Source organism: Cynara cardunculus (genome assembly GCF_001531365.2).
Source record: "Cynara cardunculus var. scolymus isolate 2C chromosome LG 14, CcrdV1, whole genome shotgun sequence".
Classification (NCBI taxonomy): domain Eukaryota; kingdom Viridiplantae; phylum Streptophyta; class Magnoliopsida; order Asterales; family Asteraceae; genus Cynara; species Cynara cardunculus.
The window spans coordinates 14,013,073-14,031,639 of record NC_037541.1 but is presented as its reverse complement, the minus strand read 5'-3'; the positions used below and the strand labels follow the sequence as shown (position 1 = coordinate 14,031,639).

At 37.4% G+C, this 18,567-nt stretch overlaps 1 protein-coding gene across 4 annotated transcripts; it reads left to right on the top strand.

The window, feature by feature from the left end:
- Window positions 1-421: 421 nt before the first annotated feature.
- Window positions 422-17,720, top strand: LOC112526330 (protein TSS). Of its 4 annotated transcripts, none has more exons than XM_025136592.1 (25): window positions 422-526; window positions 1,763-1,839; window positions 1,928-1,989; window positions 2,652-2,744; window positions 3,055-3,127; window positions 3,213-3,536; window positions 4,029-4,096; window positions 4,179-4,310; window positions 5,171-5,212; window positions 5,476-6,000; window positions 6,107-6,264; window positions 7,500-8,025; window positions 8,261-8,323; window positions 8,419-8,520; window positions 8,893-9,210; window positions 9,479-9,571; window positions 9,677-9,778; window positions 10,032-10,136; window positions 10,229-10,362; window positions 12,066-12,249; window positions 12,378-12,509; window positions 13,112-13,224; window positions 13,310-13,400; window positions 14,317-16,659; window positions 17,434-17,720. In XM_025136592.1, the coding sequence occupies exons 2-24, from the start codon at window positions 1,779-1,781 to the stop codon at window positions 16,480-16,482; spliced, it is 5,667 nt and encodes a 1,888-aa protein (XP_024992360.1). In that variant the 5' UTR covers window positions 422-526; window positions 1,763-1,778; the 3' UTR covers window positions 16,483-16,659; window positions 17,434-17,720. The 4 variants fall into 4 exon arrangements, with proteins under 4 accessions (XP_024992360.1, XP_024992359.1, XP_024992358.1 ...); XM_025136591.1 differs by having other exon boundaries at window positions 2,649-2,744; window positions 14,317-16,603; XM_025136590.1 differs by having other exon boundaries at window positions 2,649-2,744.
- Window positions 17,721-18,567: the final 847 nt, after the last annotated feature.

The following is an 18,567-nucleotide window of genomic DNA, read 5'->3' as shown; positions in this document are numbered from 1 at the left end:
TGGTTTTACGAATCTCACGAAAAAATCTTGGTCTTATATGATCCTAAGTCTACATACATATATATATATATATACATATACATATACATATACTTATAGATGTATATATATATATATATATATATATATATATATATAGATATAAAAGATAAGGAAAATTGGAAAATGATGAATAATATGTCCAAAGTTAGAAACGGGAGTTGCCATAGCAAAAGCAGAAGCTGCCATTTTATATATCTGACCGTTAAATCTCAACCCTTCCTTCCTTATCATCCACTCACCTTCTTCTCTTCTTTCCCTATATCTCCTCATTTTATCTTTAATGCTGCTCCTCCTCCATCTCCATCTCCATCTCCATCTCTCTTTACACACACTTAACACACACCAAAAACCCTAAAAACACACACACAAAACCCTACAAAACACACACAGCGATACATACACCAACTTCTTCATTGGTTCTGGTTTTCCAATTCTTATCAGTGATTGGAAATCTTTATTGCTATATCTACTACTAGCTTTTCTGGTAATTCTTTTCATTCTCCATGGGCTTTTTTGTCATTTCACATTTTCTTGGAAAACCCCATTGATTGTCCTTCATAGTTTTATCTAAAAATTACATCTTTTTGCTTGGAATTAATCAATCCTGGTTTTTGTTATGGGTTATTGCAGTTCTGAATCTTTATTGCTTTCTGCTTGTTTTCTGGTAATCTTAATTTCAACATCCATGGACTTTATGGTCATTTCACAATTCCTTGACATTTTCTTGAAAACATTAATTTATTCTTCATGATTTTAATCATTCAAAACCCAAACTTTATTCTTCTATTTACGGGGTATTGGAGTTCAGAATCTTTATTGTTTTCTGTTAACCACCAAGGCCCTTTTTCGTCATTTCCTAATTCCATGACATTTTCTTGAAAAACCTCATCTTATTATTTATTTATTTTTATAAATTCTATCCAAAAATCCAAGTTTTTTCTTGTATTTAATTCGTATTAAATTCCGAACCTTAATTGGTTTCGCATAATTTTTTCCAACCTCCAAATCCCTTTTCATTATTTCGTAATTGTATCGCATTTTCTTGAAAAAACCGATCTTATTCAAATCCATTTTTTCTTGTATTTAATTTGGGTTAAAGTTCATAATCTTCATTACTTGGTCAATTCTCAACCTCCGAGACTCTTTTTTGTCATTTCATTATTCGACAGCATTTTCTTAAAAAAAGCCCATCTTATCTTTCATAATTTTATCCAAAAATCCGAATTTTCTTTTTTTATGTAACGCTTTCTTCGTAATTCCATGGTACTTTCTTGAAAATCCTATTTTTTTCTTTATAATTTTAGTTAGATTTAAGAAACGTATCTATGAATGTTATGTCAAAATAACAGATATTCTGTAGAATTTATGAGAATCAGAGATTGTAGATAATCTAAGGGTTTTTTATGTGCCTATAATTGGTATTCAAGTACATAGTCTTTATTGGTTTCTCTTAATTCTTAGCAACCTCCATGCCCTTTTATGTCATTTCATAATTCCATGTCATTATCTTGAAATAACCCATAAATTATTCCTCATAATTTTAACAATTTTCGTGTATTTCAATTCATAATTCCATGACATTTTATTTTAAAAAATAAATCCGAAATTAATTATTCTTTATAATCTTATCCCAAAATCAAAAATTTAATTTTTTTCCATGTATTAAATTAATTTATATGAATAAAATATATAATTTAATTCTTGAATAATTGACTTGAAGCTTAAGGTTTTGAATAATGGCGCCCAAAAATGGACGAGGGAAGACCAAGGGAGATAAGAAGAAGAAAGAAGAGAAGGGTATTTACATTTATTTATTTAATAAATATTATATTTATTAATTAATGATTTTCCAAATAATTAATTTAAAAATGTTTAATTTTTGCAGTTCTTCCTGTTGTTGTGGATATAACCGTGAATCTTCTTGATGATACCCATGTTATATTAAAGGTTTGTTACCTTTTCTTCCCTCTTTTTTAATTAAAGAAATATTTAATAATATTTAAATCTTAAATGAAAAATATTGAAATATAAATACACAAAATATATATTATGTGCTAATTTATATATAATTTATATAAAATACAAAATGAATATCGTGACGATAGCTAGAATGCTAGATAGGATTTTGAAGGTTTCTGTGTCGTTTGTAGATAGGGTTAAAAATGTCATTACCAAAATGTTACAATTTGTTCGAGACGTACGTCTACATCAACGATAACGTGTTATCTATATCGTAAGTTGAACTGTTTATCAAGAATTTAAGCATCTACATTTCACCAACGTTGCCTACAAACAACAGGTGCACAAAAGAACACGTAAATACAGTCATAGAAGCCAAATGCCTGATTTTCTGTATAACTTCAAAAACTTTACTATCTTAGGTTTAAAAATTTATTCAAAGTTATAATATTATTAATGGACTGTATTTAAAAGACGACTCTACACGAAAAAAACGTCGTGGGTCCAACCAGTAAACACCGAAGTCACACACGCAAGGATATACACCTACATACATACATACATTCATGCTTAAATACGTAGATACTACGTCTTTAAGTTATTTAATATTTTAAATAATTTTCTTTTTGTCTTATATATTTCTTAAGCAGGGAATATCAACGGATAGGATCATAGATATTCGTCGACTATTATCAGTGAACACGGAAACGTGCAACATCACAAATTTTTCGTTATCTCATGAGGTAAGAATTTTGTCACGATATTAAATTTTCATGATTTATTATTTAAAATTTCAATGGAAATTTTATTTATAATTTTATCACATAAATACTTTTTAGAAAATAAATATTCAATTTTTATCGTCAATATGTTTTATGTAATTGTAATCTTTCTTATATTTTTTTACTTTATTTTATTAAAAATATTAATTTTAAATTACATAAAAATGTGTTTGCCTCTTAATATTTTGAAAAACTGAAATGGGCCACCATACTTACTAAATTGGATTAATTGGCCCATTAAGATGCCCATTTTAACGTACTTATTTTGCAGGTAAGAGGCCCGCGATTGAAAGATACGGTGGACGTCGCCGCACTGAAACCCTGCACGCTTGATCTCATAGAGGGTATAACCAATCTTACTGCCACGTGGTCAAACAGTTAAGTAAATGACATTCTTATCCTTACCAATTTTCTTTTATTACAAAACAGAGGACTATGACACCGAAACCGCCACTGCACACGTCAGAAGGTTGTTGGACATCGTCGCCTGCACGACGTCGTTTGGTCCGTCGCCGGTGATCAAGGAGGATTCCGGCAAGATTCCGCCTGAAGTCAAGGCTGCAAAGAAGACGAGTAAATCGAAGCAAAGCAATAAGCGTTCCTCAACTCTGCGAACCTCGTCTCCGCCACCGGAACAACCACAATCGAAAGATATTTCAGTGGAGGGTGAGGGAGAGTTGAGCAATTCGTGTCCCAAGCTTGGAAGTTTTTACGAATTCTTTTCTCTCTCTCATCTCACTCCTCCCATCCAGTGTAAGTCTATATCTACATCCGAAAAGATGGAGACAATTTCATTGAAGGACCGACGATCATATATGCATAGTTGCACACACATACACTCTCCGAAATTCCGTTGTTATCGGTTATATTTGGGATTCGTATTGATATATTATTGCAATTGTACGATTTTGTTAGTGTTTTGGAGCATGAATATTGCTTGCTCTAACCATCAAGGGATTTTTGATTGAATTCCAAATCTTAGACTATATGTTTCAAACAGAGCTTAGGGATCATAGCACTTAGGATGATAGATTTCATGAGCGTAAGAATGATAATTCGAGTATTTGATAACAATGTAGGAACAGTGGCTGAAATGGGATAAGTCAATTTAGCATATCTTTATTTTTGTTTTTGGGAACAATGGCATCTGACTCGTTTACCCCAATTAGTCAAACTTCTTTATTTTTCCTTGAATATTATGTTGAGTTCAGAGGTGTACTGATGCCATACTACAAACGTTTGCAGATGTAAGGAGGGCAACACGGCAACTAAAAGAGGACATTTTAATTGATGATTATCTTTTCTCACTTGAAGTAAGAAAACCCTTGAACGTTTTAAGGTTTTTACTTGTAAAAGCTTGCAGTTTTCTTTACATTCTTGAACTTTATGGTAAAGGTGAAGCTGTGCCATGGAAAGCCTGTCCATATTGAAGTTTGTAAAAAAGGATTCTGGAGCATTGGGAAGCAGCAAATTTTATGTCACAACCTTGTTGATTTGCTGCGGCGACTTAGTAGAGCATTTGATAATGTAAGTTTCTGAAAGATATCTATTGCAGGTCACCTTTCCATACTTTTGCTTGTCCATAAACTTGTCATGATTCCCTATCTTTGTTTCCTCTAACTTTATCCATCTATCGTCATCAACAATCATGCGTGTGAAAGTGTATGAATTGCGTCTTAAACATGTTTGCAACAAAATGTTTCAAATATAGTAACCACCAAATGTACCCATTTCCTTTTTTGAAGAGCGACTTTGATTGAGAGGAAAGAGAATGTGTATCGACTACATATTTGTCCTTAGAAAGAAATTGTGGTGGGTTTGGTGGTAAGTTTGAAGGTAACTATATATTTGCCCGTTTGTTCCATTCATGCTTGGACGACAATGGAGAAGTAATTTGAACACCTTTTGCTTCAGAAGCTTGCATCAATACTCCATACATGTTTCTTTAAAAAAAACTCCATACTTGTCATGCTAAATGGCTGTGGTTTTGGTAAAGTCAAGTGCCTTCTGCCAAAGCAGTTGTGGAGGCTAGTTGAAGACTGGATGTGGTTGCTACCTCCATTTTTTACAAATAGTACTAAAATCGTACAGACGGAGAGGCCTTGGTTTCTCAAAGTGGAAGCTGATTCTTGCTAAACTCTATCAACTCCACATTGCGATTTTCTTATTGACTAGGTAGTTTATGAACTTGAAGATTCATGCTCTATGTACAAGGTCTATCTTCCATGGAAACCAAACAGTTCACTCGCAGGTGTCAACCTCTTCTACAAGCAACAAAAAGAGATCTAGGCAATAGCTTAGTTGAGATTTAAAAAGTGTTTATTTTTGTTTCCCTTGCGTTAATTTATGTGACTTGCTTATCTGACAAAAGGTACCTGCTTTTTCAGGCTTATGAAGATCTCATTAAAGCATTCACTGAAAGGAACAAGGTACAATTCTGGAAGTAATCATTCATTAAGGTCTTCTAGTTTAATAATAAAATGGTTACATCATTTTAATTTTTGGTTTATATATATTTCTTTCAAATTCTTTCGAAGCCTTTTCCATGTTAATATCAACATAACTCACACACTATATGCATAGGTCAAGGTTATTTTAACATGAAAATGTTGTAAGTGAACAGAATCTTAATCTCCTGAAATTTTCAATTGTATGCTTTGAGCGTTTGTTAACAGTTCCTTGAATACTGCAGTTTGGGAATCTCCCGTATGGCTTCAGAGCAAACACATGGCTCATACCTCCTGTTGCAGCACAAGTTCCTTCTGTTTTCCCACCTCTTCCTGCAGAGGATGAGAGTTGGGGAGGAAATGGGGGTGGTCTAGGAAGGGATGGCAAAAGTGATTTGCATCCTTGGGCTAGTGAATTCTTGTATATTGCGTCTATGTCTTGCAAGACTGCAGAAGATAGGCAGATTCGAGACAGAAAAGCTTTCTTGTTGCATAGCTTGTTCGTTGACGTTGCCATTTTCAAAGCAATTTTAGCCATTCAACACATAATGGAAAAGCCACATGTAAATCCTTCTGATTTAAGTGGTGAAACAATACATACAGATAGTATTGGGGACTTGAAAATCACTGTTTTTAAGGACGCCCCTGATGCTAGCTGCAAAGTAGATACAAAGATTGATGGATCCCAAGCAACTGGGGTGGACAAAGAAAGCTTGGTGGAGAGAAACCTAATCAAAGGGATCACTGCTGATGAGAACACTGCTGCTCATGTAAGAAGATATACCAAACATGTCAATTTTATGTTCTTTCTTATTTTTGATCAGTGAATTTGAAGTGGATACCACTAATTAGTGACTTTTTATGTTGGAAAACCAGGATATTGCCACTCTAGGTGTTGTCAACGTAAGATATTGTGGTTATACTGCTGTTGTGAAAGTTGAAGAAAGAGAGAACGACAAGAAACATCCTCCATTGCCATACATTGAGCTTCTCGATCAGCCTGATGGAGGAGCCTGTGCCCTCAATATCAACAGGTTTTTTCTGACCAACTACATTGGCATGCATTATGTTTTGAATTTGGGAAACAGTAGAGTATCCAACAGTGCTCACATACTCCAAGTAGAATTTATTTGTATTTTTCTTTCTGAAAGCATGTGAGAATATGTGGAACCCATCAGAGGAATGTATTTGCGCCATCACCATCTTCAAATAAAGTATTTTCTACGGTAGCATCATGAATAGCGCATAGCAAAGTAGCACCCGCTTAGTTTCACCCAAGCTTCATCCTGGTCATGGATAGATCACCCAGGTTCGGGTCCGCCGGTTCACCAATCATTGATGGTTCTAGAACCGCTAAGCCTACATTACTCTCCGAAAGTGCCCTTATAGAGAGAAGGGAGGTTCCACCATATATTGAGGAGAATAGGTCCAAGCCTAGCAGATGTGGAATTCCAACATGCCCCTCCAACAAAGGTTAGATGGGGTACGGATACCAGGAGTGTCAAGTCCCTTTCAGATGGTAGACCCTCGCTCTAATACCATGTGAGAATATATGTGGAACCCCAGCAGATGTCCGAAAGAGCTTGAGGAGAAGAGGGAGATTCCAACATATATTGAGACTCCAAGAGAACTCATAGAGCTAGTAGTTCGATAAAGGATTGTTTTGTTGCTACTCATTGATAATGTGAACTATTTTAACACGAAAGAAACAAAACTGACGTAGTTTGGTGGCCTAAATTGTGATAGCTCTTATCAATAATTTTCTTCCCCAACTAATTTATACCTTAGGTGAGGTGTGATTTTTCCTAGAAAAAGGAAAGTGTGGGGATTTAATAAGTTCTCTTATGGGATAATATTGTTTAATATCAGGATTTGAGAGGGGGGGGGGTGATAAATTAGCTTAGCTTGCTTGCATACAAGAATGTGGCCGTAAAAGGAGTATTAATCACTACATAGTATTTCAATCTGTAGAAGGAACTGATTTCGTACTTGGCTGTCAGCCAGAATATTAAATCCCCGATTTACCACATACATATGTTTTTAACCTTCTATTATCAATCACTTCATCACCTGAATGATATCTATGCTTCCCTAGTTCTCAGGAAATTTGAAGTACATATTTTTTCGGCTTGTAGGGTATGTTTTACATTGTACCAGTCTTCACTATGCATCCTTTATCTAGTCGTAGTTATACTGTCTGGCAAATGTATTTTGGTCTGTGCTCTTTGTGTCACTTAATGTGTTCTCAATATAAGCTTATTCCTTGCAGTTTGAGGTTGCTACTTCATAAGAAAACTTCACTACAGAATAACGTTCTCCCTTACTTAAGAAGATCCGATAGTGAAGAGCTCAGTACTTCCCGATATTTTGTTGAGAAACTATTGAAGGAGAGTCTAACTAAGCTTCAGGAAGAGTGTGTCCAAGCTGACACCTTTACAAGATGGGAACTTGGAGCTTGCTGGATCCAACATTTACAAGACCAAAAGAAATCTGAAAAGGACAAGAAGGTTTCCACTGATAAAGTGAAGAATGAGCTGAAGGTTGAGGGGCTTGGGACACCTCTTCGATCCCTCAAGAACAGGAAAAAGGATTTAGAGGGGAGTAATACAGAACCTCAGTCTCGGAGCTCAAAAGTTGCTGATGCTGTCAACAGGGAAACGGAGAACTCTGTGTTAGACTTTGCAGAATCTCAGCTTGAGGCCAATGCAACTGAAAATGAGCTTACTTTAAGAAATTTATTATCTGATGCTGCTTTTACTCGGCTTAAGGAGTCAGAAACCGGACTCCATTGCAAGGTGGTACTAGTTTTTATATTCTTTTTTTGATGTATATATTATGTAAGGAAAATGAAACGCATACACACTCCGTATCTTTAACGAGGTTGGAAGTTGGAACTCTTGACCTCTAGGAAGGTTGGGCTACCTGATACCGCTGGGCCAATGGCCCTTTGGCAGTGTTGTATTCTTGGAAAAGTTGAAGTTTTATATCCTTGTATAGTATTCTATATTAACCTACTCTTGTTGTTTATAGTCTTTGCTGGAGCTGATCGACCAATCTCAGAAATATTACAATGAAGTTGCTCTTCCAAAATTGGTAATACAAAGCTACACATATTTTCTGATTCTTCTCCTAATTGACCTTTATGAAAGTCTCATGTTTGACAACTTCTAGCACTTCACCATTTGCAGGTTGCAGATTTTGGTTCCTTGGAACTATCACCGGTTGATGGGCGAACTCTAACTGATTTTATGCACACACGAGGTCTCCGCATGCGTTCTCTAGGACAAGTGGTTAGTGCCTTGATGCATTTTTTTTGGGAAATCTATTGCATAAGGTTTTTGTGAGTTGTGGGTCCATCTTTATTAATTACACTCTGATGCTAACATGCATGCCTTTGCTAAAACATTCTGTAACCTTTTGTAATGTGCATCTACAGATTGTGTGTGTGTGTGTGTGCACATGTGTGTGTGTGTATATATGCACATAGACACATTCTGTGTAACGTGACAACTTATCTGGTTCCAAAAAATCATTAGAAAGTTATTTTATTTTGTTCTATACTCTTTTAACTCTTGATATGCATACCCTTTGCTTGCAATCTTTGACCATGTCAAGAAGTTATCTGAGACCAACTAATGCTTGCTATTTCTATTTTTGATCAGGTTAAGCTTTCAGAAAAGTTGTCACACGTGCAATCTCTCTGTATACATGAAATGATAGTACGAGCTTTTAAGCACATTTTACAGGCAGTGATTGCTGCTGTTTCTAAACCAGAGGAAATGGCTGCTGCAATTGCCGCTGCACTGAATCTGATGCTTGGGGTTCCTGAGAGTGAGAAAGCGAAGCAATCTTCTGCTGTTGATTATCTGACAAGGACATGGCTAGAAGTTTTCTTGAAGAAGCGATATGATTGGGATCTTGCCAGCTTTAACTACACAGAACTGAGAAAAATTGCTATACTACGTGGGTTATGCCATAAGGTAATTGAGGCCTGTGTCATACAGAATTGATGATATCCTCGCTTAGGTATCATTAATATTGTTGATCTATTGTTGGTTGAAAAAGACATCATGTATCATAGGCTCATATAGCATACTCCATGCTGTATACATCTCTATGCTGATGAGATGTTAATCCCATTAGCTGAAAAGGAGCAGTAATTAGTTTTCTTCTTGGAATATATGTTTTCCATGCTTTTAATGATCAAGAAATCGGTTAGCTGTAAACAAATTTGTACTAATTTTCCAGGTTGGCGTTGAGCTGGTTCCAAGAGATTTTGATATGAATTCTCCCCACCCTTTCAGAAAAGAGGACATCATCAGCTTAGTTCCAGTGCATAAGGTGATGAATTACACCATTGAATGATAGTAACAAATCATATTCGATTGGTCATTGTCTTTAAATTAGTCCATCTTATTTGATATTTTGATTTTATGTTTCTTGCAGCAAGCAGCGTGCTCATCTGCTGATGGACGTCAACTTCTGGAATCATCGAAGACAGCTCTGGACAAGGGAAAGCTGGAAGATGCTGTTAGCTATGGGACAAAGGTACCAAAGTTACATATGGCAGAAGTTTAATAATGAACCAGCCTCCGTTATTAGGTGGCCCTCTTCAGATTTGAGACTGGATCATGTTGCTATACATTTCCTCCCTTGCACTTCCCTCTCCTCATCCTCATTGATATTTTAAGCATAGTAACATCACACGGAATAATAGTTCGGTGTTTTCAGCAAGTCTTCATGTGCTTTATTATTAATAATTAGTATGACTTTACATGTTATTGCTTGTCCTTCATTTCAGGCTCTTGCAAAGCTAGTTGCAGTGTGTGGTCCCTATCACCGGATAACTGCAGGAGCTTACAGCCTACTTGCTGTAGTTTTATACCACACGGGGGATTTCAATCAGGTCTTGATCTATTAATAATGGGGAATGTAGATTTATCTTGTTGCTGTTTTGTATGTCTCTCAAGCTCTCCAATACATTGGATCAAATTTCAGGCCACAATCTACCAACAAAAAGCTCTGGACATCAATGAGAGAGAACTGGGATTGGATCATCCAGATACCATGAAAAGTTATGGGGATCTCGCTGTATTCTACTATCGGCTTCAACATACAGAGTTGGCTCTCAAGTATGTTTTTGTTCTCATATTTTTGTGGGATTCTAATTCAGATCGACATCCGATCTTTGGAATGACCTTTGTGAATATGCATGCAAGTGATCAACACTCTTCAGTGTGTCATTAAGAAACCATGCATCTTGAACATCATTCTTTTGTGTGTGAGGGACATAGACCAACACCCTGACCTTACAAAAAACGGTTACGACTATGAGACATTGAGCTTCAGACCACAACCATTCCCTAGCATCCAATTACTTCAATATTTGTGTTGTGCTTAATTTGCATTTTGCATCATTTGGAAGCCACTCTAAGAGATGTCGTCAATTTTCGTTTGATCCACATGAATTGTTTCTTTAACATTAATATGTCACAGTTTTCCTAGTATTCCAAGGAATTAAGTTAGCTAAGATTATTCTTAAGCTGAAAGTTCATGAACTACTAGTTAGATTGGGCACACTTGTATATTACTTTATTTGTCGCACAAAATTTCGTCATGCTTATGATTTGCAATAATTTGCAAATAGCATAACTTCGTTACAATTACCATACCTGTTATCTTAACTAATTGGTGTCAACTACATTCATCCTATTCTTCATCTTTTCCCTATGCCAGTAAAGTTGGTTGTTTGCATGTGACGTTTCAAGGTGCATGTTTTGGCTGATAGCATTGGCAATTCCCCTTTTTTTGGCTCATTTCTCAATCCTTATTGAGAGAGTTGCTTCCATTGACAGGAGAAGAGTTGCATATTAGATTGTAGAAGCCTGTTTTGCCATAAACCTTTTTGTGTGGTCTTTTCTGTGCATATTCATTCAAGTGGAGGGGTCATCATACATGCATGTAAGGATCTTCTTTCACTAGTGAATGAGGGCTCCACAGTTGGCTTATTTTGTCTAACCAAACCAAACGTACCTAGTATATTCACTCGGAAGTGGAGTTCTAAAAACAAATTTTATACAATATGAGTCATCGAATGCAAACGCTGAGTTATGTATGCCATACATGGATGGATAGGATTTGTAATGTGGGCGTCTGAGAAAAGGTTCAGGTCATACCACTTCTGGGAAGCTGAGGGAACAGCGGTTTAGATCATTAAAGGAGACCTCTAGCTGGAAGATGGTTTTAGTAGAGATTGGGGTGGAACCAGATTAATATGGGAGAAGTGTGTAGATATTTGAATGGATGAAATATACTAAAGGCAAGTGCACGATTGGTTTGAGCTTGGCTCCAAAGGTCAAAAGTGCCTGGAGGTCCCAGGTTCAAATCCAAGAAGGAACAAAAATCCCCTTGTGGCCACGGAGGTTCAAATGCGGTGACTCCGGGAAACCTGCAAAGTAGGTGGTTGCCCTGGGATTAGTCAGCTTGCAAAGCGGGTTGGATATCCAGGTTAATAAAAAAAAAAGTGCACGATCAAATCTATGGAAACGTTGGTTTATACATTCCTCTTAGTCTCAACTCTAGGGATATATTTTTCCGCTATCCTTTTTAGAGAACTGCCGGAAGTTCCAACTAAGGAGAGTGTGGAAGGATGCAATTAATTCTTGTGGAACCAAAAAGTGGTTCAATGTGCAACTTTTTTTAGCTTACCACAACTAGTTTGGGATTAAGGGCTTGTTGATTTCGTTGTGTACTATATAGTTCATTAAATTCAGGTTATCATCTCTCGTCATAGTTTATCTTTTCTCTTTACTTACTATTCCCTTTACTATATCAGGTATGTAAAACGAGCATTATACTTGCTACATCTTACTTGTGGCCCATCACATCCAAATACGGCTGCAACATACATCAATGTAGCTATGATGGAGGAAGGTCTGGGAAACGTTCATGTCGCCCTCAGATATCTGCATAAAGCTCTCAAGTGCAACCAAAAGTTACTTGGCCCAGACCATATCCAGGTTTTTTATTTACCTGTTACTTCTTCCTCAGAAGAAACATGAGTCTTAATGGTGTATGTCTGAAAGGATATGAACAAACCGTAAAAAACAAGAATAACCATAACCTCTATGCTTCTTGTGTTTCACAGACTGCTGCAAGTTACCATGCAATAGCAATTGCGCTCTCTTTAATGGAAGCTTACCCTCTGAGCGTTCAGCATGAACAAACGACCTTGCAGATATTACGTGCAAAGCTGGGTCCAGATGATCTACGCACACAGGTAGTTTCCTGAGCCTCTGAAGTGAACTTGAATGTGAGAATATGTGGAACCTGCAGATTACTCTGCAAAAGAGCGCTTGAGGAGAAATGGGAGGTTCCAACATATATACAAGAGAAATGGTCCAAATCTAACCAATGTGGGGCGCGTTGAACGGAGGCTAGATGGATACGGATTGTCCCAGAGTGTTTCGAGGGGCTAGCCAAAGTGTCAGGTCCCTAGAGTGACAGACCTAGGCTCCGATACCATGTGAGAATATGTGAAACCTAGATTACTCTTCAAAAGAGCCCTCGAGGAGAAAGGGGAGGTTCCAACATATATACATGAGAAATAGTCCAAGTCTAGCCAATGTGGGACTCCAACACCGAATATATTATTCTTCAACATTTAATTTTGTAGAAGTGACAAGGGATATAGAATTTTAATTTTGGCAAAGAAACTGAAGAAGCATCTAATCTAGGCTTCACCGATCAGATTATCCTTATTATTACTATTACTGTTACTATTATTATCGTAGTTGTTATAATTTCTAAATACAAGCTTGCATTTATATTAATTCAAATTTTCAAACAGACAGACTGTAACCTTCGAGTCAATTGCTGCAGGATGCTGCTGCTTGGCTTGAGTATTTTGAATCCAAGGCTGTTGAACAGCAAGAAGCTGCAAGAAATGGGACTCGGAAACCCGATGCATCCATAGCTAGCAAAGGCCATCTTAGGTATGTTATTAGTCCCTTCTATTCCAAAATTTTATTACAACTTGATTTGTATAAATGATGGCTACGACTATGTTATTATGGACAGCGTATCGGATTTGCTTGACTATATTAATCCAAGTCATGATGGTCAAGGGACAGATGGTGTGGGTCTAAAAAGGAAAAGCTATATCCAGAAGGTATGTTTAATCATATGTACTATTGGTTGATAATTGAGATTGCCTTTCTTAATCTTATAATAAAACCAAGATTTGGTTTCTCCCATCTCTTTAGGTAAAGTTATGAAACTATAGCTAGACATGTATGAAAAGGGCAATAAATGAAGATTAATATTTCTAGCAGGATGAATGGTTGAACTTTAAATTGGAGGTTGACCATTTGACCCTTGGTTATACATGTAGCCGATCCAAACCGCAACCTTTTACTAGTCGTATGACGACCCTCTCCGTTTTCATCAATAAAGCAAGTAGAAATAATAGCATCCACTTGGGATACATAATGTTTCTAGTTGATGGGGAAGCTTTACCAAAAATTATTAGGTAGTCAGGTTGGATAGGGGCAACAAGGAAGAACAAATTTCTAGCAGGACTTAGGGCCCTTCTGGTTTGACAAAATGTTTTTGAGGGATATGGATTTCGTGGAAGGATTTGGAATGTGCTTGGTGTATAGGATTTGGAATGGAATTGAATCCATTCTTTATAAATAAATTATAAAAATAAATAATTACCTTTTTCTTAATTGATTGTTACAAAACAAGTGTTTTTAACATATTTAGACGTTATTACAAATAAATCCTATGAAATCCCGCGAAATACCAACTACCCCATGGGATTTCTAGATCCCATGGTGGGATTTCAAATCCAAGCATTCCTCCAAACCAAACCAAGGATTGAAATGGAATTTAATTCCAAATTCCAACAATCCTATCAAATCCCGCGGACCTTATGGTTCTTTTCACATTGGAGGTGAACCATCTTATCCTGTGGTGAACATGTAGCTCATCAAGACTTAGATCTCTAGTCGATTGTCTTCACTGTACATCTTCATAAAAAGTAATGTTACTGTATCTAAATATACTACATATTTCATTTCCAGTTGAAGGGGAAATCTTACCAAAACTTGGAGGTGGCAAATTCTGATGAGGCATCTCCAAAAGATCTGAAAGAAATTTTAGATGAAGCGAAACAAGAGCCGGACGTCGAACATGACATTCAGGTGAATGAAGAACCCACCGCTCCATGTATCGAGTCGAGTCCACCCATCAAGGAAGACACTGCTGAAGAAAAGTCAGTTCTTTCCGAGCTGCTGCAATCAGAGGAAACTGCTGCACAAATCCCCGTTTTTGCCAATGATGTCTTTCCTGAAGCACATGCTGAAGGAGAAGAAGGATGGCAACCGGTTCAAAGACCAAGATCAGCAGGCTTATATGGACGGCGACTTCGACAGAGGAAAGCGGCTATCAACAAGGTTTACAGTTATCAAAAGAAAGGTGTACTTCAGGAGTCTGAAGATAAATTGAAGAATGACTTTCAAAACGGTAGGTATCATTTCATAAAGAAACGAGTGATATCTCCTGCAAGTTATGTTGATTACCATGCTGCAAAGGTTCCCTCTCCTAATCATAAATTTGGACGGAGAATCGTTAAGGCTTTGACATATAGAGTTAAGTCCACACCTTCATCTGCCAAGGATACAACGGAAGAAACGTCTAGAAATGGTAGAGAGGAATCAAATCCTTCAATCGATGTTGCCTCAGTACAAAAGACAAAAGAAGCAGGACATGTACCACAAAGAAGTTCTATAGTTAGCATCGGAAAATCTCCTTCTTACAAGGAAGTAGCTCTGGCCCCACCAGGTACTATCTCTCTGTTGCAGGTCCGGGAGTTTGAGTCACAAAGCGATACTCCTGAAGACAAGGAAATCGATAATGGTAAACATGAGGAGCCTACCTTAGCGAAACAAAGTACAGAGTCTGCAGTGGCAGAAGTGGGAAATCTCGAGGAAGAGAAAGTTCAGGACCTATTTGGGGGTTCTGTAGACAATATGAAAGATGAAACAGAAGGTCTTGAAAAGACAGAAGAAACCCATTTGAGTGACTTGATAGGAGATAAACATCTAGAGACCATACCTGCAAACGTGGTGGAACAGAATGCAACCAGCTTTGTGGAGGTTGATAAGATAATAGACAAAAGTATCATTGACATTCCAATTCCAATTCCAATTGAGTCCTCCACTATAGAGGATCTATCTGAGAAAGGTTCGTCTACTAATGTTGAACCTACCGATGATTCAAGTTGCATCTTGCAAAAATCAGCTGTTTCAAACGATTCACCAGCAGTTACTTCTCCTAATTGTACTCAAGAACTCCCAAACAAGAGGTTGTCTGCATCAGCTACTCCATTCAGCCCATCACCACCTGTTCGAGTTGCACCAATGCCCATGAACATTGCTCTCCCTCCCGGTCCCACCCCATGGCAAATGAACATGACTCTTCACCCAAGACCCGCCAATGTCTTACCTGCAGTAAACCCAATGTGCTCCTCTCCTCACCAGCCATACCCTACATCTCCAGCTACCCCAAATATGATGCACCCATTACCTCTTATGTACTCTCCTCCATATACACAAGCTCCATCGTTACCCAACAGTACGTTTCCTATGACGAGCAGTCCGTTCCATCCCAATCATTTTGCGTGGCAATGCAATATGGGTGCTAATGGGTTACAGTATGTTACTGGGCCAGTTTGGTCCAACTGCCATCCAATGGAGTTCTCCATCTCACCACCAGCAGTGAGGCCGATTTCTGATCCAAACATGGAGGCAAAACAGGTGTTTGATAGCTCTGAACAACTTAATGGAACTCCTAATCTAATGGTTGAGGTTAGCAATGAGGATGAAAGTAAGCAAGACGCGAATCTTCAAGCACCAAAAGTTATTGATGAGTCTAATGGAATCGTTGGGGTTCAAGCAGAGAATGGTGGTTCTATCTACAATGGCAGTTCAAATTGGAATCTGGGAAGCACCGGAGAAAATCATGTGCAAAAACCATCTCAAAAGGTTGAGACTGAGAAGACCTTCAATATTTTGATCAGGGGCAGAAGAAACCGGAAGCAGACTTTGAGAATGCCAATTAGTTTGCTGAACAGACCATATAATTCTCAGTCTTTCAAAGTTATATATAGCAGAGTAATCAGAGGAAGTGAAGGTCCAAAGTCTACCAGCTTTTCTTCTGACGGAAATGGGGCAACAACTGGTACATAAGGCTATGCCTCATGCTTTGCCTGTATAGCAAAATGCTTCAAAGAGTAGCACAGAAGTGTAGTTCCATCATTTTGCCCCTTGCACAGAAGATCATGGTGCCATGGATCGTGAAGTTTTTTAGGTATGAAGTTACATGAATCTCCAATCATCACAATGTCGCTTCAAGCAAATTTACAGGTTAGTATAAGAGCTGCATGCTATCTGCTTACATGATTTTCAAATTCTTCTATAGAAATAGAAATGAACTTGATCAATATATTATGGACCTAAACTATTTGCTAGAAACTGTTAAAGTCTTAACACAAAACTATATAATTTTCTAGCTTTTTCTTTTGGAAGGGTATCCCGGGATATGCCTGGACTAATCCCGGCAAATTGTGATTGCAAGAAATGAAATCAGCCCCTGATAAAACTCTTGGCCACAATTGTTGTGTATGCCTGGAATCAAAACCCTGTGCAGATGGGATATTCCACCACATCCCTCAGGACCTCAATCACTACACCAAAACCCTTGAGGTTTAATTTTCTAGCTTTATTGGTGGGAGAACTTAGAGTCCAACTTCTCTAGGACAGTTTAATTCCTTGACCCTTGAATTGAGATGAACTCTTTTATCATCAGATTTCATTTTTCTAGAAACATAATACTTCGGACTTTTAGATATCTGCTAATGACTTTGATTCTGTTCTCAGAAAAGAATACATTCCCATGGTTGGATGAAATTGTTGAGATTTCTGGTGAAAGTTGTAATATTTCACTTTTAGGGGACTTTTCAAGTTTCAATGATCTATTTGTCAAGTTATAAATATTGATTTGGGGTCCATAATATTCCCTTATTCTGTCATCGTTGAAGGGTATGTAAGATATTCATACTTCTAGAATAATGATGCGTCAAATCGTCAATCTTGATAACATTTTCATTTCGCTTATGAGTTTGTTTTCATGGCTCCCAGGTTCAAAACCAGACGGTATGCACTCCACATGGGAATCCAGAGATGTTGAATATTGGCAATAACACATTCCATTCTTGATTCATATGAAGGCTAAATCGAGTTTTGCGTTTGTTCCTCTCCCTCGCTAGCTTCGACTTTGATGATTAAATTGGATTTAATTGTATATGATACCATTTTTGTTCAAACTGAGTTTGATTTAGACAGAACTGCATACGAAGTTTCCTGGTGAACCATGCGGTAATGCTGCTGATACTAATAATAGAAGCAATATTTAATTCATGCGTCGATTCTTGGTTTTTCTTTGTTCTTCAATTTTGAAGGATATTATGCGGTAGAGATGCAGATCATTATGTTACACATTATGCATATGCAATTTGTTACTCTTGCTATTCTTAGTATTACTTGTTAGCTCCATCCTATATTCTTTAGCATGATGGGTTCTTCCTCTAATTTGGAAAACCTCCACAAGGAAGTGGATTGTTTTTGATAGGTACTGGTAGGATATGTGACCCCTTTGAATCTCTCTCTAGGATATGCGGTAGAGATGCAGATCATTATGTTACACATTATGCATATGCAATTTGTTACTCTTGCTATTCTTAGTATTACTTGTTAGCTCCATCCTATATTCTTTAGCATGATGGGTTCTTCCTCTAATTTGGAAAACCTCCACAAGGAAGTGGATTGTTTTTGATAGGTACTGGTAGGATATGTGACCCCTTTGAATCTCTCTCTAGAAGAACCCTTGTAGAAAGATAGGAGGTTCCTACATATATACAAGTTTGATGGTCCATGTCTAGCCGATGTGGGACTGCAATAGGTGCCTTCAGATAATGTGCCAAAAGGGGAAAACTCGTGCCAAGGGAGGTGTTTGTAACATCTTAGGCGATTACAAGGAGGAAGATTCTAGACAGACTTGACATTTAAGTGGGGGAGTTTGTAACAACCTATCCCACATGGATAGAAAAACATATTTGTGAGCTTCTTAGAAGCTCAAAGTTGTGGGCTACCAATAACTTCCACCATGGTTTTATGTTGAATCCGAAGTTATTGGGCCAACCTATTGCTTTGGGCTTTGGGGCATTATAAATGGTATCAGAGCCGATCCTTGTACATCGCAGATTACAAGGAGGA

Excerpts from the sequence above, each read along its gene's own strand:
- LOC112526330 (XM_025136591.1), top strand. The coding sequence starts at position 1,779 with ATGGCGCCCAAAAATGGACGAGGGAAGACCAAGGGAGATAAGAAGAAG. Across the intron at positions 3,128-3,212 it reads CACGCTTGATCTCATAGAGG|AGGACTATGACACCGAAACC; the intron begins GTATAACCAATC and ends ATTACAAAACAG. Across the intron at positions 13,401-14,316 it reads GGAAAAGCTATATCCAGAAG|TTGAAGGGGAAATCTTACCA; the intron begins GTATGTTTAATC and ends TTTCATTTCCAG.